This window comes from Micropterus salmoides, unplaced genomic scaffold (genome assembly GCF_014851395.1).
Source record: "Micropterus salmoides isolate LMB-PRFRI ecotype aquatic unplaced genomic scaffold, ASM1485139v1 Ms_hic_scaffold_6, whole genome shotgun sequence".
NCBI classification, from domain to species: domain Eukaryota; kingdom Metazoa; phylum Chordata; class Actinopteri; order Centrarchiformes; family Centrarchidae; genus Micropterus; species Micropterus salmoides.
The window spans coordinates 27162958-27176935 of NW_024044348.1; the positions used below are offsets into that span (position 1 = coordinate 27162958).

The window sequence follows — 13978 nt, forward strand, 5'->3', positions numbered from 1 at the left end:
CTGCTTGCCAGACCTTGTGCATGAACACACACACACACACACGGGCAAACGTGCAAAGATAGGGCCGTGAGGTTAACTACATGGTCATCATTTTACCATAAATTATATCAACAAAGCTCATCCTTAGAGATCAGAATTTGCCCACCCTCAGTTTGTCCTTTGAAATATGCCGCAGATGACGACTAAAAATTCCTGAAGGAGTTGACAATATGCAAATGAGAGGTCAAGGTTGTAGAAGTCAAAGTTGATGTAATTCTGCATCTTGGCAGCTCTACTGTAGGATGAGTCAGGTTAGTGAATTCCTCTGTTTTCCCTCCCTTCTGGGGAGCACATGAAGGAGAGTTCCTAGCTCTTTTGTGTGTGTTTTCCTCTTTTATCTTCCTACTTTCACAATCTCTGATTACACAGTGAGGAAACAAGCTGGTGTGACTGGCATTCCTGTAATATAATTGTAATCTAAATTCAGACACATTCAAATGCACTAAATATTGTCATGACTCTGTAATGTCACACTGTTAGCTACAGTGTGTTTATTTCAATATGTTCTTTTAATAGTATGGGCTTTTGTAGTTAGTAAAAAATGACATTCTCAGTAACTGACAATGTTCAACTTATTCGACGCAGTGGTTTTCTCTTCTTCTCACAGCATTTCTTTGTCCTCTACTCAATACCTTTCAATTCAGAAAGGTATCTAATATCCATAGCTATTATACTGTAGCTATTATATTGGCTGCTGTATTAGTTATTCTAACACTTCATGGTATTGAATGACCTGTACAGTCTGGATCTTTATTAATTTTGATTGTCCTGTAACAACATTGATTTAAATCATCGGCCCTATAAATGACATTTTTCATTCAGATAAAGTGTATTTTTATCCTGAAGAAGGCAATATGTCAAAAAAAGATCAGATTAAGCAGCGTGTAGTTGTCTCCTCCTTGTTTCAAGATTTTTCTCAACTAACCACAATTCATTCTAATCATTAACCATATCCTAAACTATTCAATTGCCACATGCAGATACTGTAGCAATAACAAAAAAAAATCCCTTACCAACATCTCACTGACTAGTTAATACATCATATCTTCTCTTAGAAATTTAATAGATTTTAAAAAAGAGATAACTTTATATATAAAGTTTAAGCTGTACTGCTGGACTTTGTTACCTTTGGACAGAGCATGGGCGTTGCTCACATTTTTAGTCATAGTATAAATAGTATTTTACCTTTGAAAATGTATTAAAGGAAACCTGGGGGAGCCAGTGTGCCTGATGGAGCTGATCACATTATTATTATTTATTATCTATGCTTAAGTTTCAGGCTTATGAAAGGGGAGAGTTATGCAGTTCCACAAGTGTCCGTGAGGTTAGTGGTGCCAGCCGGCCGGCCAGTCAAGCCCCCAGAGCCCTCTGGTCCCAGTTACTCAGATCACTGCAGCAGCAACAACAGAGCAACAGAGGAAAGGCCACAACTGTAAGATAGTTTCAATGTCCGTACTGCTGTTATTCTGTCTTTATAATCTGATTAATGGTTTAACATTTTAAAGTAAATCAAGAAACACCTGGCTCGTGATGTAGCCTACAGAACATTCTCCACTTATAAAACTTATAAGCACATTGGAAAAATAAACTACAGAGGTATTATGAAAGGGGGCTGTTGCTTTATTATTCTAAATAGACATTACATTGTTAGTGTACAGTTGTGGTTATAGTACTTGTTTTTAATGTACATTTATTTTATATAGTATAGTAAAATCGTTTTTAAAAAAGTTTTAAAGTTAAAATCTACTTTGCAATAAATCAGATTATGAACTTATTGTTTTGGGTGATAAAGCCTGGCTGTTATCTTGGAGCAGCCTCTCCATTGTTCTTTGCATTCTTGGTTTTAAGGTCTCATGGATGATGCTGGCTAAGAGAATGCTCTTTTAGTTGTGTTAGCAAACACGTTAAGTGCAATAGTAAATCAGTGACTTAGTGACTAGTGTTCATTCTGAATAGTAAACCTCATTCACTTAATGGTAACGTGAGCTAGTACAGTCTGTGTGTTGGAGATAAATAATTTATGTTAAAGATAGTTAGTTAAATGGTTTAATTAGGGTTAGGGTTAGAGGGTGACAAACATAATCATGACTAGTCGACTAATAAAAAATTGTTAGATTGTGTTTCATCTTATAAGCTACACAGCTATGTTAGCTAAGCAGTGCTGTTTACTTTGATACTGTGTGTTTAGCTTTAACAGTCTCATTGTACTGTGTTACAGTTTCACAAGATCCCCAATAAACTTCATGGAAGTGAATCACCTGTGTTTTTTGGCCTTGTTTTGGGAGTGTTTAAACTGAATAGAAACGTAGCCCATGACATTAACAGATTAGTCGACTACAAAAATAATCATTAGTTGCAGCTCTAGGAGTTGCATCACATCTATGTGTTGTCTGGACTGACAGACCAAGAGATGCACTGCCCAGCAGGGTTAGCAAAACTGGGCAGATTCCTACAGCTGCACATTAACATTACTGTTGAGTTTTTTTCTCTTCTTGTGCCCGGATAGTCCCTCTTCATCCTCTTATCAACACTGTAAACCCTCACTTTCACGTTTGACATGTTTTGTTGCGATGGTTTACGTTAACAACATGCCGACTCCCTGTTAACCAGTAGTTTTATTTTGAAAGTGTAACCAGACTTTGCATATTTATTACCGTTAACTTGACCGGACGTTGCAGATGTTTTGTTGCTAACTTGACCGCGGAGCCCCACATGTCCAAAAATGATGCCAAGGGGCCTTGACCATTTTACTGGGGCACAACTCATGAATACAGGGGCACATGCCCCTTTAAAAACATGTCTAGCGACGCCTATGGGACAGAGCCAGGCTAGTTTAACAGTTTCCAGTCTACAGTATATGCCAGTGGTCGGCAATAGGCGGCCTGCGGGTCAGCAATAATATCTGGCCCGTGGCAATATTACTTTGATAGTGGCAAAAAAAAACATTATAGCGGCTGGTGCCTAAACCATGATCTCAGTCATGGGAGCAAATGTTACTCACATAATCACTTCCTCTTAAGTAATTGTGCCTACAAAATAAAAGCGCGATAATGTCTTTGCAGCAGTACTTTATGTTGTGTTTAATTGAGAGCTTTTACTTTGGAAATTTATGAAGGAAATTCAAAAGAGTCTGTGGCTTTCTTGACACACCTCTGAAAAACCTGTCAGATAACGTGAGATCAGATTTCCCTGAATGAGAAATGCAGGAATTTCTTCTGCCTGGAGATACTGGGGAAATGAAAATAAGCGTCCATAGGATGATATGGACCAATCGCGTGGGGGAACACACTCCTGTACATGCTTACGTGAACATGTAAAACAATCTCTTCATAATCAATTTGTTGAAAAGGGAGAAAAATAACACTAGCAACAAGAAGGAATTGAACATACATCCCTTTGACCGGGAATCCTGTGCACTACTGACTGAGCTGAACAGGCACACAGTAAATGGTGGATTACAGGTGCTGGTCATATAATTAGAATATCATCAAAAAGTTGATTTATTTCAGTAATTCCATTCAAAAAGTGAAACTTGGATATTATATTCGTTCATTACACACAGACTGATATATTTCAAGTGTTTATTTCATTTAATTGTGATGAATGAAACTGACAACTAATGAAAATCCCAAATTCAGTATCTCCGAAAATTAGAATATTACTTAAGACCAATACAAAAAAAGGATTTTTAGAAGTGTTGGCCAACTGAAAAGTATGAACATGAAAAGTATGAGCATGTACAGCACTCAATACTTAGTTGGGGCTCCTTTTGCCTGAATTGGCATGGAGTTGTGGCACTGCTCAGGTGTTATAAGAGCCCAGGTTGCTCTGATAGTGGCCTGCAGCTCTTCTGCATTGTTGGGTCTGGCGTATCACATCTTCCTCTTCTCCATAGATTTTCTATAGGGTTAAGGTCAGGCGAGTTTGCTGGCCAATTAAGAACAGGGATACAATGGTCCTTAAACCAGGTACTGGTAGCTTTGGCACTGTGTGCAGGTGCCAAGTCCTGTTGGAAAATGAAATCTGCATCTCCATAAAGTTGGTCAGCAGCAGGAAGCATGAAGTGCTCTAAGACTTCCTGGTAGACGCCTGCGTTGACCTTGGACCTCAGAAAACACAGTGGACCAACACCAGCAGATGACATGGCACCCTAAACCATCACTGACTGTGGAAACTTTACACTGGACTTCAAGCAACGTGGATTCTGTGCCTCTCCTCTCCTCCTCCAGACTCTGGGACCTTGATTTCCAAAGGAAATGAAAAATTTACTTTCATCAGAGAACATAACTTTGGACCACTCAGCAACAGTCCAGTCCTTTTTGTCTTTAGCCCAGGCGAGACGCTTCTGACGCTGTGTCTTGTTCAAGAGTGGCTTGACACAAGGAAAGCGACAGCTGAAACCCATGTCTTGCATACGTCTGTGCGTGGTGGTTCTTGAAGCACTGACTCCAGCTGCAGTCCACTCTTTGTGAATCTCCCCCATATTTTTGAATGGGTTTTGTCTCACAATCCTCTCCATGGTGCGGTTATCCCTACTGCTTGTACACTTTTTGTCTACCACACCTTTTCCTTCCCTTCGCCTCTCTATTAATGTGCTTGGACACAGAGCTCTGTGAACAGCCAGCCTCTTTAGCAAATGACCTTTTGTGTCTTGTCCTCCTTGTGCAAGGTGTCAATGGTCATCTTTTGGACAGCTGTCAAGTCAGTAGTCTTCCCCATGATTGTGTAGCCTACAGAACTAGTGTGAGAGACCATTTAAAGGTTTTGAGTTAATTAGCTGATTAGAGTGTGGCACGAGGTGTCTTCAATATTGAACCTTTTCACAATATTCTAATTTTTTCCGGAGATACTGATTTTGGGGTTTTCATTAGTTGTCAGTTATAATCATCAAAATGAAAAGGAATGAACACTTGAATGAATGTATACATTATACAGGTTTCACTTTTTGAATGGAATTACTGAAATAAATCAACTTTTTGATAATGTTCTAATTATATGACCAGCACCTGTATAAATGATAAATTCATTATGTTCTGGCCCACCATCTAATGACTTGAAAAAAATTTGGCCCAATGCCAGACTTATTTGCCAACCCCTGCTATATGCTAATCTAAGATAATATGGCTTCTGCTATGAAGCACATAGATATGAAGTGGTATCTATTGTTTCTAACGCATAAAACAAAGTGTATTTCACAAAATGTTGCACTACTGCTTTAAGGGATTGAGCTTTTAAAGCAGCTTTGTTATCGGTCTATTTGCCAGTGTTTTAGCATGAAAAGAAAAGTGCACTTTTTGTTTTACATGGGGCTTTACAGTGTTGAGCTTTAGGCAACATTTAGCAAGAAATTAACTGCTCTCTGAAGGAACATAGATGGCCCAAATAAAAAGACATGGAGTGGTTTTTGCAGGTGACATGTTTCTGTAGGATTTTTGAGGGATTATTTCTGCCATTTCTTCCTGTGGGTTTCGAATGACTGACAGTAAGTAGAGCATAACTGATCTGGAAACACTCATCTCAGGCACCATGAAATCACAAAAATAGTAAAGCCTTCATGTTTGGTGCAAAGGATTACAGTATCTTGTAAAAGTATCTGCAGGTGTTTTTCAAAGAGTAAACATCAAAATGCTAACAGGTCTCAGATCCCATGTGCAGACACCACTAGGAAAATGATATGCAGCAGACGGGGAGGGAATGGCTCCAGCAGCCAATAGTCAATCCCATAGTTAAAACACATCAAGATTCTTTAATTTTAGGGATACTCTTTACATGTTTTAAAATGGCACAATGCTCTTTAGTACACTGCTCAAAAAAATAAAGGGAACACTAAAATAACACATCCTAGATCTGAATGAATGAAATAATCTCATTAAATACTCCTTTCTTTACATAGTTGAATGTGCTGACAACAAAATCACACAAAAATTATCAATGGAAATCAAATCTATCAACCCATGGAGGTCTGGATTTGGAGTCACACTCAAAATCAAAGTGGAAAACCACACTACAGGCCAATCCAACTTTGATGTAATGTCCTTAAAACAAGTCAAATGAGGCTCAGTAGTGTGTGTGGCTTCCACGTGCCTGTATGACCTCCCTACAACGCCTGGGCATGCTCCTGATGAGGTGGCGGATGGTCTCCTGAGGGATCTCCTCCCAGACCTGGACTAAAGCATCTGCCAACTCCTGGACAGTCTGTGGTGCAACGTGGCGTTGGTGGTTGGAGCGAGACATGATGTCCCAGATGTGCTCAATTGGATTCAGGACTGGGGAACGGGCGGGCCAGTCCATAGCATCAATGCCTTCCTCTTGCAGGAACTGCTGACACACTCCAGCCACATATGGTCTAGCATTGTCTTGCATTAGGAGGAACCCAAGGCCAACCGCACCAGCATATGGTCTCACAAGGGGTCTGAGGATCTCATCTCGGTACCTAATGGCAGTCAGGCTACCTCTGGCGAGGACATGAAGTGCTGTGCGGCCCCCCAAAGAAATGCCACCCCACACCATTACTGACCCACCGCTTCATGCTGGAGGATGTTGCAGGCAGCAGAACGTTCTCCACGGCATCTCCATACTCTGTCACGTCTGTCACATGTGTTCAGTGTGAACCTGCTTTCATCTTTCTCAGCGAATTTGCCAATCTTGCATCCTGCACGGTGTTGGGCTGTAAGGACAACCCCCACCTGTGGACGTCGGGCCCTCATACCACCCTCATGGAGTCTGTTTCTGACCGTTTGAGCCAACACATGCACAATTGTGGCCTGCTGGAGGTCATTTTGCAGGGCTCTGGCAGTGCTCCTCCTGCTCCTCCTTGCACAAAGGCGGAGGTAGCGGTCCTGCTGCTGGGCTGTTACCCTCCCACGTCCTCCTCCACGTCTCCTGATGTACTGGCCTGTCTCCTGGTAGCGCCTCCATGCTCTGGACACTACGCTGACAGACACAGCAAACCTTCTTGCCACAGCTCACATTGATGTGCCATCCTGGATGAGCTGCACTACCTGAGCCACTTGTGTGGGTTGTAGACTCCGTCTCATGCTACCACTAGAGTGAAAACACCGCCAGCATTCAAAAGTGACCAAAACATCAGCCAGGAAGCAGGAAGCATAGGAACTGAGAAGTGGTCTGTGGTCACCACCTGCAGAACCACTCCTTTATTGGGAGTGTCTAATTACCTATAATTTCCACCTGTCTATTCCATTTGCACAACAGCATGTGAAATTGATTGTCAATCAGTGTTGCTTCCTAAGTGGACAGTTTGATTTCACAGGAGTGTGATTGACTTGGAGTTACATTGTGTTGTTTAAGTGTTCCCTTTATTTTTTTGAGCAGTGTATGAGGCTGGCATAAACTCTCTGGGCTTGAGTGTGTTCACCTGCAATCTGATATGTGTAAAATTAGCCATTAAATGTCTTATTGCAAGATCATTGGAAGACACAGTTAAAATTTGTTTAGTAGTGGAAAATGTGCTTTATGGTGTATAGAAAGATGTTTCTAAAATTTTAAGGGGTACTCCACCGAATTTAGACCTCAAAGTTTGTCAGCGCATGAGGTTCTACTAGATATGTGAAAAAAATATACAAAGCCTTTGATGGATCCAGAGGGAGCAGTGTGAAGTATGCCTCAAGTGATGATGGTTGGAAAATACAAAGAAGTGACCTTACCAGACCTCTGTTGCCCGCTCCTCATCTCTGCTTGAGACTAGTAACTTGAAGCCACGTTAGCTGCTACTAGCCTGCTACACCTTGACTGTCAGTCGAGTTGAATTGTGGGTAATGTAGGCACCAAGTTTCTAAATAAAAAAGATGACCTCTGGTTCTGATCTGCATCGTTTTTTATCCTTTTTATACACCCCATCCATCGTGACTTCCAAAGTTATGAAAAGTCATGTTAAATTGTTGGAATACTTTTTAAGAGGTTATATTATTTTAAAATAATTTATTTATTAATTAATTTTCACGTTCAACACAGCTTATTTTTCCTCTTAATGGCATTAATTGGTTGCTGATTTGCTGAGCCTGAGCCACTTTGGATGCAACTGAATAACGCATACAGTTCATGACAGAATTGTATGCAAACTTTGTGCAAACTGTTCCCCAAAAGTAGATAATATCTTTTCATTTTCATATTGTAGCTCTCAACACAAAATGCAAGAAAGCAGGTGCAATGAATTTGTATGAATATCAGTTGGCAGGTTAGTTCTAATTACTTACCTGAACCTGAAGATTCAATTGCAAAATGACCTCAGAAATGATCGGATGCTTACAGGAAGATTGTTCAAAATAACCCAGATGTTTTAACACATTTGCACATACTTTATGCACATTGAAGAAAAGTAGACTTTTGTACAATATCTCACTAAATATATTTACATGACATACAATTCGCCATCAGTGCAATACATAGGAATGTTGCATATTTACCAAATGTTAGACTCTTTCCTTTATGAAGAAAAATAATTCCAGTGACAGAAGCTGATATAACTAATGTGTAAAGTAGCATGTGCAACTTTCATATTGGTTAACAGCTTCACAGGAAATAAAAAAAATAAAATCTTAGTACCACCCTATCAATAATCAAATATTAAGCATTGAAAAAGTAATAGATCACATGTACATATATATCTTCATACATGTAATGGATTGCTTTTGTACAAATATTTTATGTAACTTTGGCAGTTTATCAGGAACAAAGTTATCGGAAAAATATGAAACAATAATATCAAACTGTCAGCAATGTCATGTAAGCTTGCCTTCCAAAGCTCATGTTCACAGTGGTCATTCAGAAAGGCTGGAAGCTGATGGCCAAAAAGAAGGAACAAAAAGCCAAAGAAAAAGAAAACATTTCCATCCTTTTTGCTAAGACTGTTAGCACTGGAGGCTGTCGTCATTGTTGTCATGGTTATAAAATTACAAACACCTATGAAGGTTTACATAGCAGTCATCGCCATTTAAAAAAACATGGTCTATTTTCAGGTCGACTTAAAATACAAACAGTTTGAAGGCAAGGGGACAGGACCCTGCTCGGTGGTCACTGTGGAATCATGGGAGAGACATGACCGAGAAGAGGACATGCACAACAGTGCCGTGTGGAAGAACGTGAAGCCAAAAAACGAGGGTGCAAAATGAAAGACTTTGCAACAATCAAAACGCCACACGGTCAGAAAATGACTTACACCGGACAAAATAACTGAGCAAATTTCAAACATACAAAGTTCACCATAATTCATATACGTTGGTTTTGTTCTTTTTTCACTGGTTTGGCACTTTATTGGAACAAATCTCTGTTCAAAAAGACTAAATGTTGTACAAAAGGTATTTCATGTCTCGTTAACATAACTCGTAGAATATAGTACTTAATAGTAAGCATACGGTAAGTAAACACTTGTACATACTGTAGTTTTAAAATGAACATTCCAACAGATGTTTTACGCACATGCACAAAAACAAACAAACAAACACAACTCTCTCTCTCACTGTCTTGCTGCCTTGCCACATTTGTGCCTTCTCGGCTTCTCTTTGGACAATCTCATTCTCCAGCTATCCAGAAAGAACAACTGTTGCTACTGCTCTCTCCTTTTTCTCTTTATCTCTCACCTAAGACAACACAACAATTTTTAATACTGCATTTTTGCTCCACATTACGACACTTCCTCTGCCGAGCGTGTGTCTGTCTTAAGACGCACAAACTCCTTGGCCACCTCATCGTTGGTCCTTTGAGAGAGTATCCTCATGATGGTGAGGCCAGTTTCGTCCATGGAGATGCTCTTCATCAGGGGGTAGCAGGCGGAGCAGCTGCCCTTGTCCGCCAGCTCTCGGAGCTGGATGACCGTCATGCCGATGACACGGTCCTCGCGGGCAAAGCAGTAGTCCTTTACTGAGACGTGCAGCTCGTACGCCTCTGGACCATGTTCATTACTTAGAACACTGGAGAAATGACACGGTGAGATCAGAAAGGTCAAACTCAAGAGTTCAAATATGTAGAGTTTTACTCTACTGTAGTATTCAATAAGTTTAGAAATTGTTCAACCTGCATAGATCATAAAAATGTAGGGTTTACCATAACATGACAGTTCAGATACTGTCAAGCAGTTTTTAAGCCACTTAAAAGTAGCCTGTACTAAATGGACAAATAGGGCACAAGTCTATGCTAGGATTGCTAAAGCATTCTCTTGACTTCCTTCTACAGTTTCAATGCAATGAGCAGAAGTGCTGGTAAAGTAATTGCATTCTATTCTTTGATATGAACAAGGATACTCAACTTGATTTGCCCATGAGCCACTTACACAAAATGACACAAAGCCAGGGGCCAGGGACAGAGTCCCTGTAGGGAGGAGGTCGGGGCAGATTGATGGGTCAGACAAAGGACTTTCTCCCAGAAGTGTCTGTTGGTGTCCCGTGTGAAACCAAAAGTCAAGGCTTGATTTTTTATTTCATCCCAAACCATGACCTGTTCCTAAACTTTAACAAGTATTTTTGGTGAAGTTTTCTGAAGCCAAACTTCTCCCATTTGCCATACGCATCAGGTGTACGTTACCTTTTCGCAGAAAGTGTCACCCTTTCTGCACACTGCAGAGATCACTGATAGGCTAATATGCAACTTCCCAAGTGAAATTGAACATTTACTAACGTCACCCATTGATTTGTGGACAACAGTTTTGAAGCATTATGGCCATCGCCATCTTGTTTGTTTTGGGCCAGAGGTGACCGCATTTTATTGAGCGGTTGGAGCCGGGGAAGAGCGAGGGTTTCTACCTAATGGTGTGTTCAGACTACAGCTGACAAAGCAACAGGTTTACATGGCACCCACCTGTCACTCACAATGACCACACATTACTTTAAGCCTTAATATAATAACAAATCAGGTGAGTTATATAAAAATTTGCTCCCTATATAGTTTTCATGAATGGGAAAATTAACTCTAGAGACCAAAACTGTGCTTTGTACCAGGCTGTAAACATGATTATTTTTGCTGGAACATGGAGACAGACTCACTATGGGAGTCAGTCTCAAATGGCCATTTGGTGAACATCAGTCTTTTTGGTAGTTTCAGTGTGAATCAATTTATTTTCATTGTGAATAAAAAAATGGAAGGCCACCTGGCACCCTATTGCGGGCTGTAAGTTGAGTATCACTGGCTTAGAACAATTGAAGGACTTCAACTGTAAGGTATTGCAAGTATTATATGGTATATACTAGGCATGTTTCCATCTAATTGTAATGTGAATTTTAAGCGGAAAAAAAAGTAAATGGGAAACATGCATTTCCATCAGCTGGTTTGGAGCAAATAAACCAGGCTAGGAAAGTGTAGTTACGTCAGTTGATGTTACACATGGCTGTAATATACAAGACATATGGGTTCCAAATCAGAAACAAAACCAGCTGCATGGAACTGATGGCATTTGGTCCTCAGGAACATTTTTCAAGCGGGCAAACTGCTTCCAGCCATGTCTCTGCACATTATGGAAATATCCAGTAAGACACAGACGCGGAAACAGCTTATCAGACGCGAGTTACAAGTTTGCTACGTCAGAACTTATTCAGCAAAAGTATTTCTCCCATTTAGCGCATTAACTGGTTTTCGACAAAGGCACTTCAAGTTGGTGTAAAAACCTTTTTGCGAAATTAAGGATTTTTTTTTTCAGAATTTTGCTGTTTCCATCAACTTCTTATAATGCGATACTTCAAAATGTGCATTAAAAAACATTGATGGAAACATGGCTACTGTAACCAAAGCATTTTTACCAGCTGAAAATGCCAGGCTGGGTGCGCTAGGGTGCGCTTTGGAGGTGCAGCGTTTTTTTGGTTGAGGCGCTTTGGTTGCTATAATACATAATATCTGTGGAGGTGATGTGCTGCAAGTAGGCTTAGGTCTACATGCTCTGACCCTTGCTCTGCATGAAGAAAAGGCTGAAACACTGCCATTAGGCCTAACATAGCTGTGTCACACTCAGAGATGCAAAGAACATGGTCTTCTGTAAATGCTGTGAGACCAGCAAAAAGCTTTCAACCATGAACAATTTTGTATTGAAGCATCTGCTAAAGCAACGTGAAACTTAGCCTGTAGAGAGAAACTCCGGCAACTAACGTTACTGCCAGTGACGTATCCACTCTGCAGGAGGGAGGGGCATTAATCAACGTATTGTGTTTTGTAAAAGCACGCAATACTTCCCTTATAAATGCATGTGCAAAACAGTAACTTTAGTTCAAAAGTCAAGACACTTGCTTAATTGTTTGTTTTTATCTCAGACAGTGGCGTAAAAAAACTTTATATGCTTCGTAAAAATCATCCTCATTGATGCTGTTATGGATAACGTCACGTGATTAGTTTAAAAAGTCGGGAGAGACTTGCTTTGTTTTTTCTATTTCAGCCAGTGAGGTTAAGAAATGTTATGTACTGTAAAAATCATATTCATTGATGCTGTTATGAATATGGGATCAGTTAAAATGTCGGGAAAGACCTGCTTTGTTTTTTAATTATTTTTTAATAGCCTATATGATGCAGCCTCAGACCAGAGGATGCTGTATCATGTGTTTTCAGTTCGTCTGGTTGTTGAGTCCTCAGCTTAATTATTGTTCCAATAAAGTGGATTCATATCTAAAATACATTGCTGAACAGGTTTCCCGTCACTTTTATGGATTGCTGTGGTTGAAAGTCATTGTAACAGAATGAGTAACGTGACTATGTACTTTTAATACCCATTAATAAGTAAAGTAATATTATTACTTTTTAAATGAGTAATAAGTAAAAAGTTAGTCATTACAATGTCTGAGTAATTTGCCCAACACTGCAGCTAGATATGCCGTTTAAACTGATGTGCAGCGAGGACAGAATGCTGCTTTCTGCCCCCTGGTTGCGCACACATCTCGGGTGTGACGTTGCACAGAAACCCGTCTATAAAAACGTGTCCCTCCCATTGCAATGAATTGGCCTGGCCTCAAGAAAAAACTTTTTGGTGGACACGGGCCCTAAGTTGCTGGAGGCTCTTCTGTACTGTGCAGTTAGCATATTAAAAAACTAGTTTGAAGGTACAGCAGTATTTAAGGTACAGAATGTTGCACACTATATTGTAAATTGTATGCAGGTGGGTAAAATGCTGCAAATAATGATAATATCCTAAATAATATAGAAACTCTTTAACTAAAACAAAGGAAGCACGATTACTCACTATTGGAATGTTTCATTGTACTTTGGTGACCAATTGTTATTCTTGGTCTTGGTGCTGAATTTGCGCTTCTTGTCTGCCAGATGTGGTCCCACGGCGTTAACCTCTACAAACGGCCGGAACATGGCGTTGGTTTGCCAGATGAGGTTGTTCACTGCGACCACTGAGAAATGCAGAGAAAATAATAATCAGCAACATCGGATATTGTTTATTAGAATTATAGGAAAATCTATGATAGACACTAATGCTGAAAAAACACTCCTGGCCCTGGTGTATTCCTGGCCCTATTTTCTATTTTGGCAAGTATATTTATCTTATTCCCACAGATAACTGGCTAATTGTAGAAAATGTTATGCTAAGATACTGTCAGAGCAAGTACAATGGAATTTGATAGCAGAAACATTTGCACTTATCAGGAATATTAATGGTACACATCTTTGGATGTCAGTGCCAACAAATCAAACTTGCAGACTGTTTTGCACCAACATTAAAAAAGAAAAACAACAGACCATTGCACAGTGTTTTGGGGGGTTTTGCATTTAGTTCTGTGGTGATTTCCAAAGTAATTCTGTGAAATGTAGAAAAATCACACAGAAATAGACAAGTGTAGAAAACAAATACAAAAAACCTAAACTGCAGCTCTTCCTCCTTTAATAATGGATTTTCCTTTAATAGAAACATATGATTGCCATAGTAACCTAACTGGCAAGTTACTGCTGCTAGCTGATTATAGCTGATTGCTGGCTACAGTGCATAAAGTGCTACTGCAGAACA

At 39.9% G+C, this 13978-nt stretch overlaps 1 protein-coding gene across 1 annotated transcript; it reads right to left on the minus strand.

Moving 5' to 3' along the window:
- Positions 1-8333: 8333 nt before the first annotated feature.
- LOC119889777 (protein unc-13 homolog B-like) lies at positions 8334-13362 on the minus strand. The gene is made up of 2 exons (XM_038700587.1): positions 13208-13362; positions 8334-9965 (listed from the first exon to the last, which is right to left on the minus strand). The coding sequence occupies exons 1-2, from the start codon at positions 13327-13329 to the stop codon at positions 9680-9682; spliced, it is 408 nt and encodes a 135-aa protein (XP_038556515.1). The 5' UTR covers positions 13330-13362; the 3' UTR covers positions 8334-9679.
- Between the last annotated feature and the right edge of the window lie 616 nt (positions 13363-13978).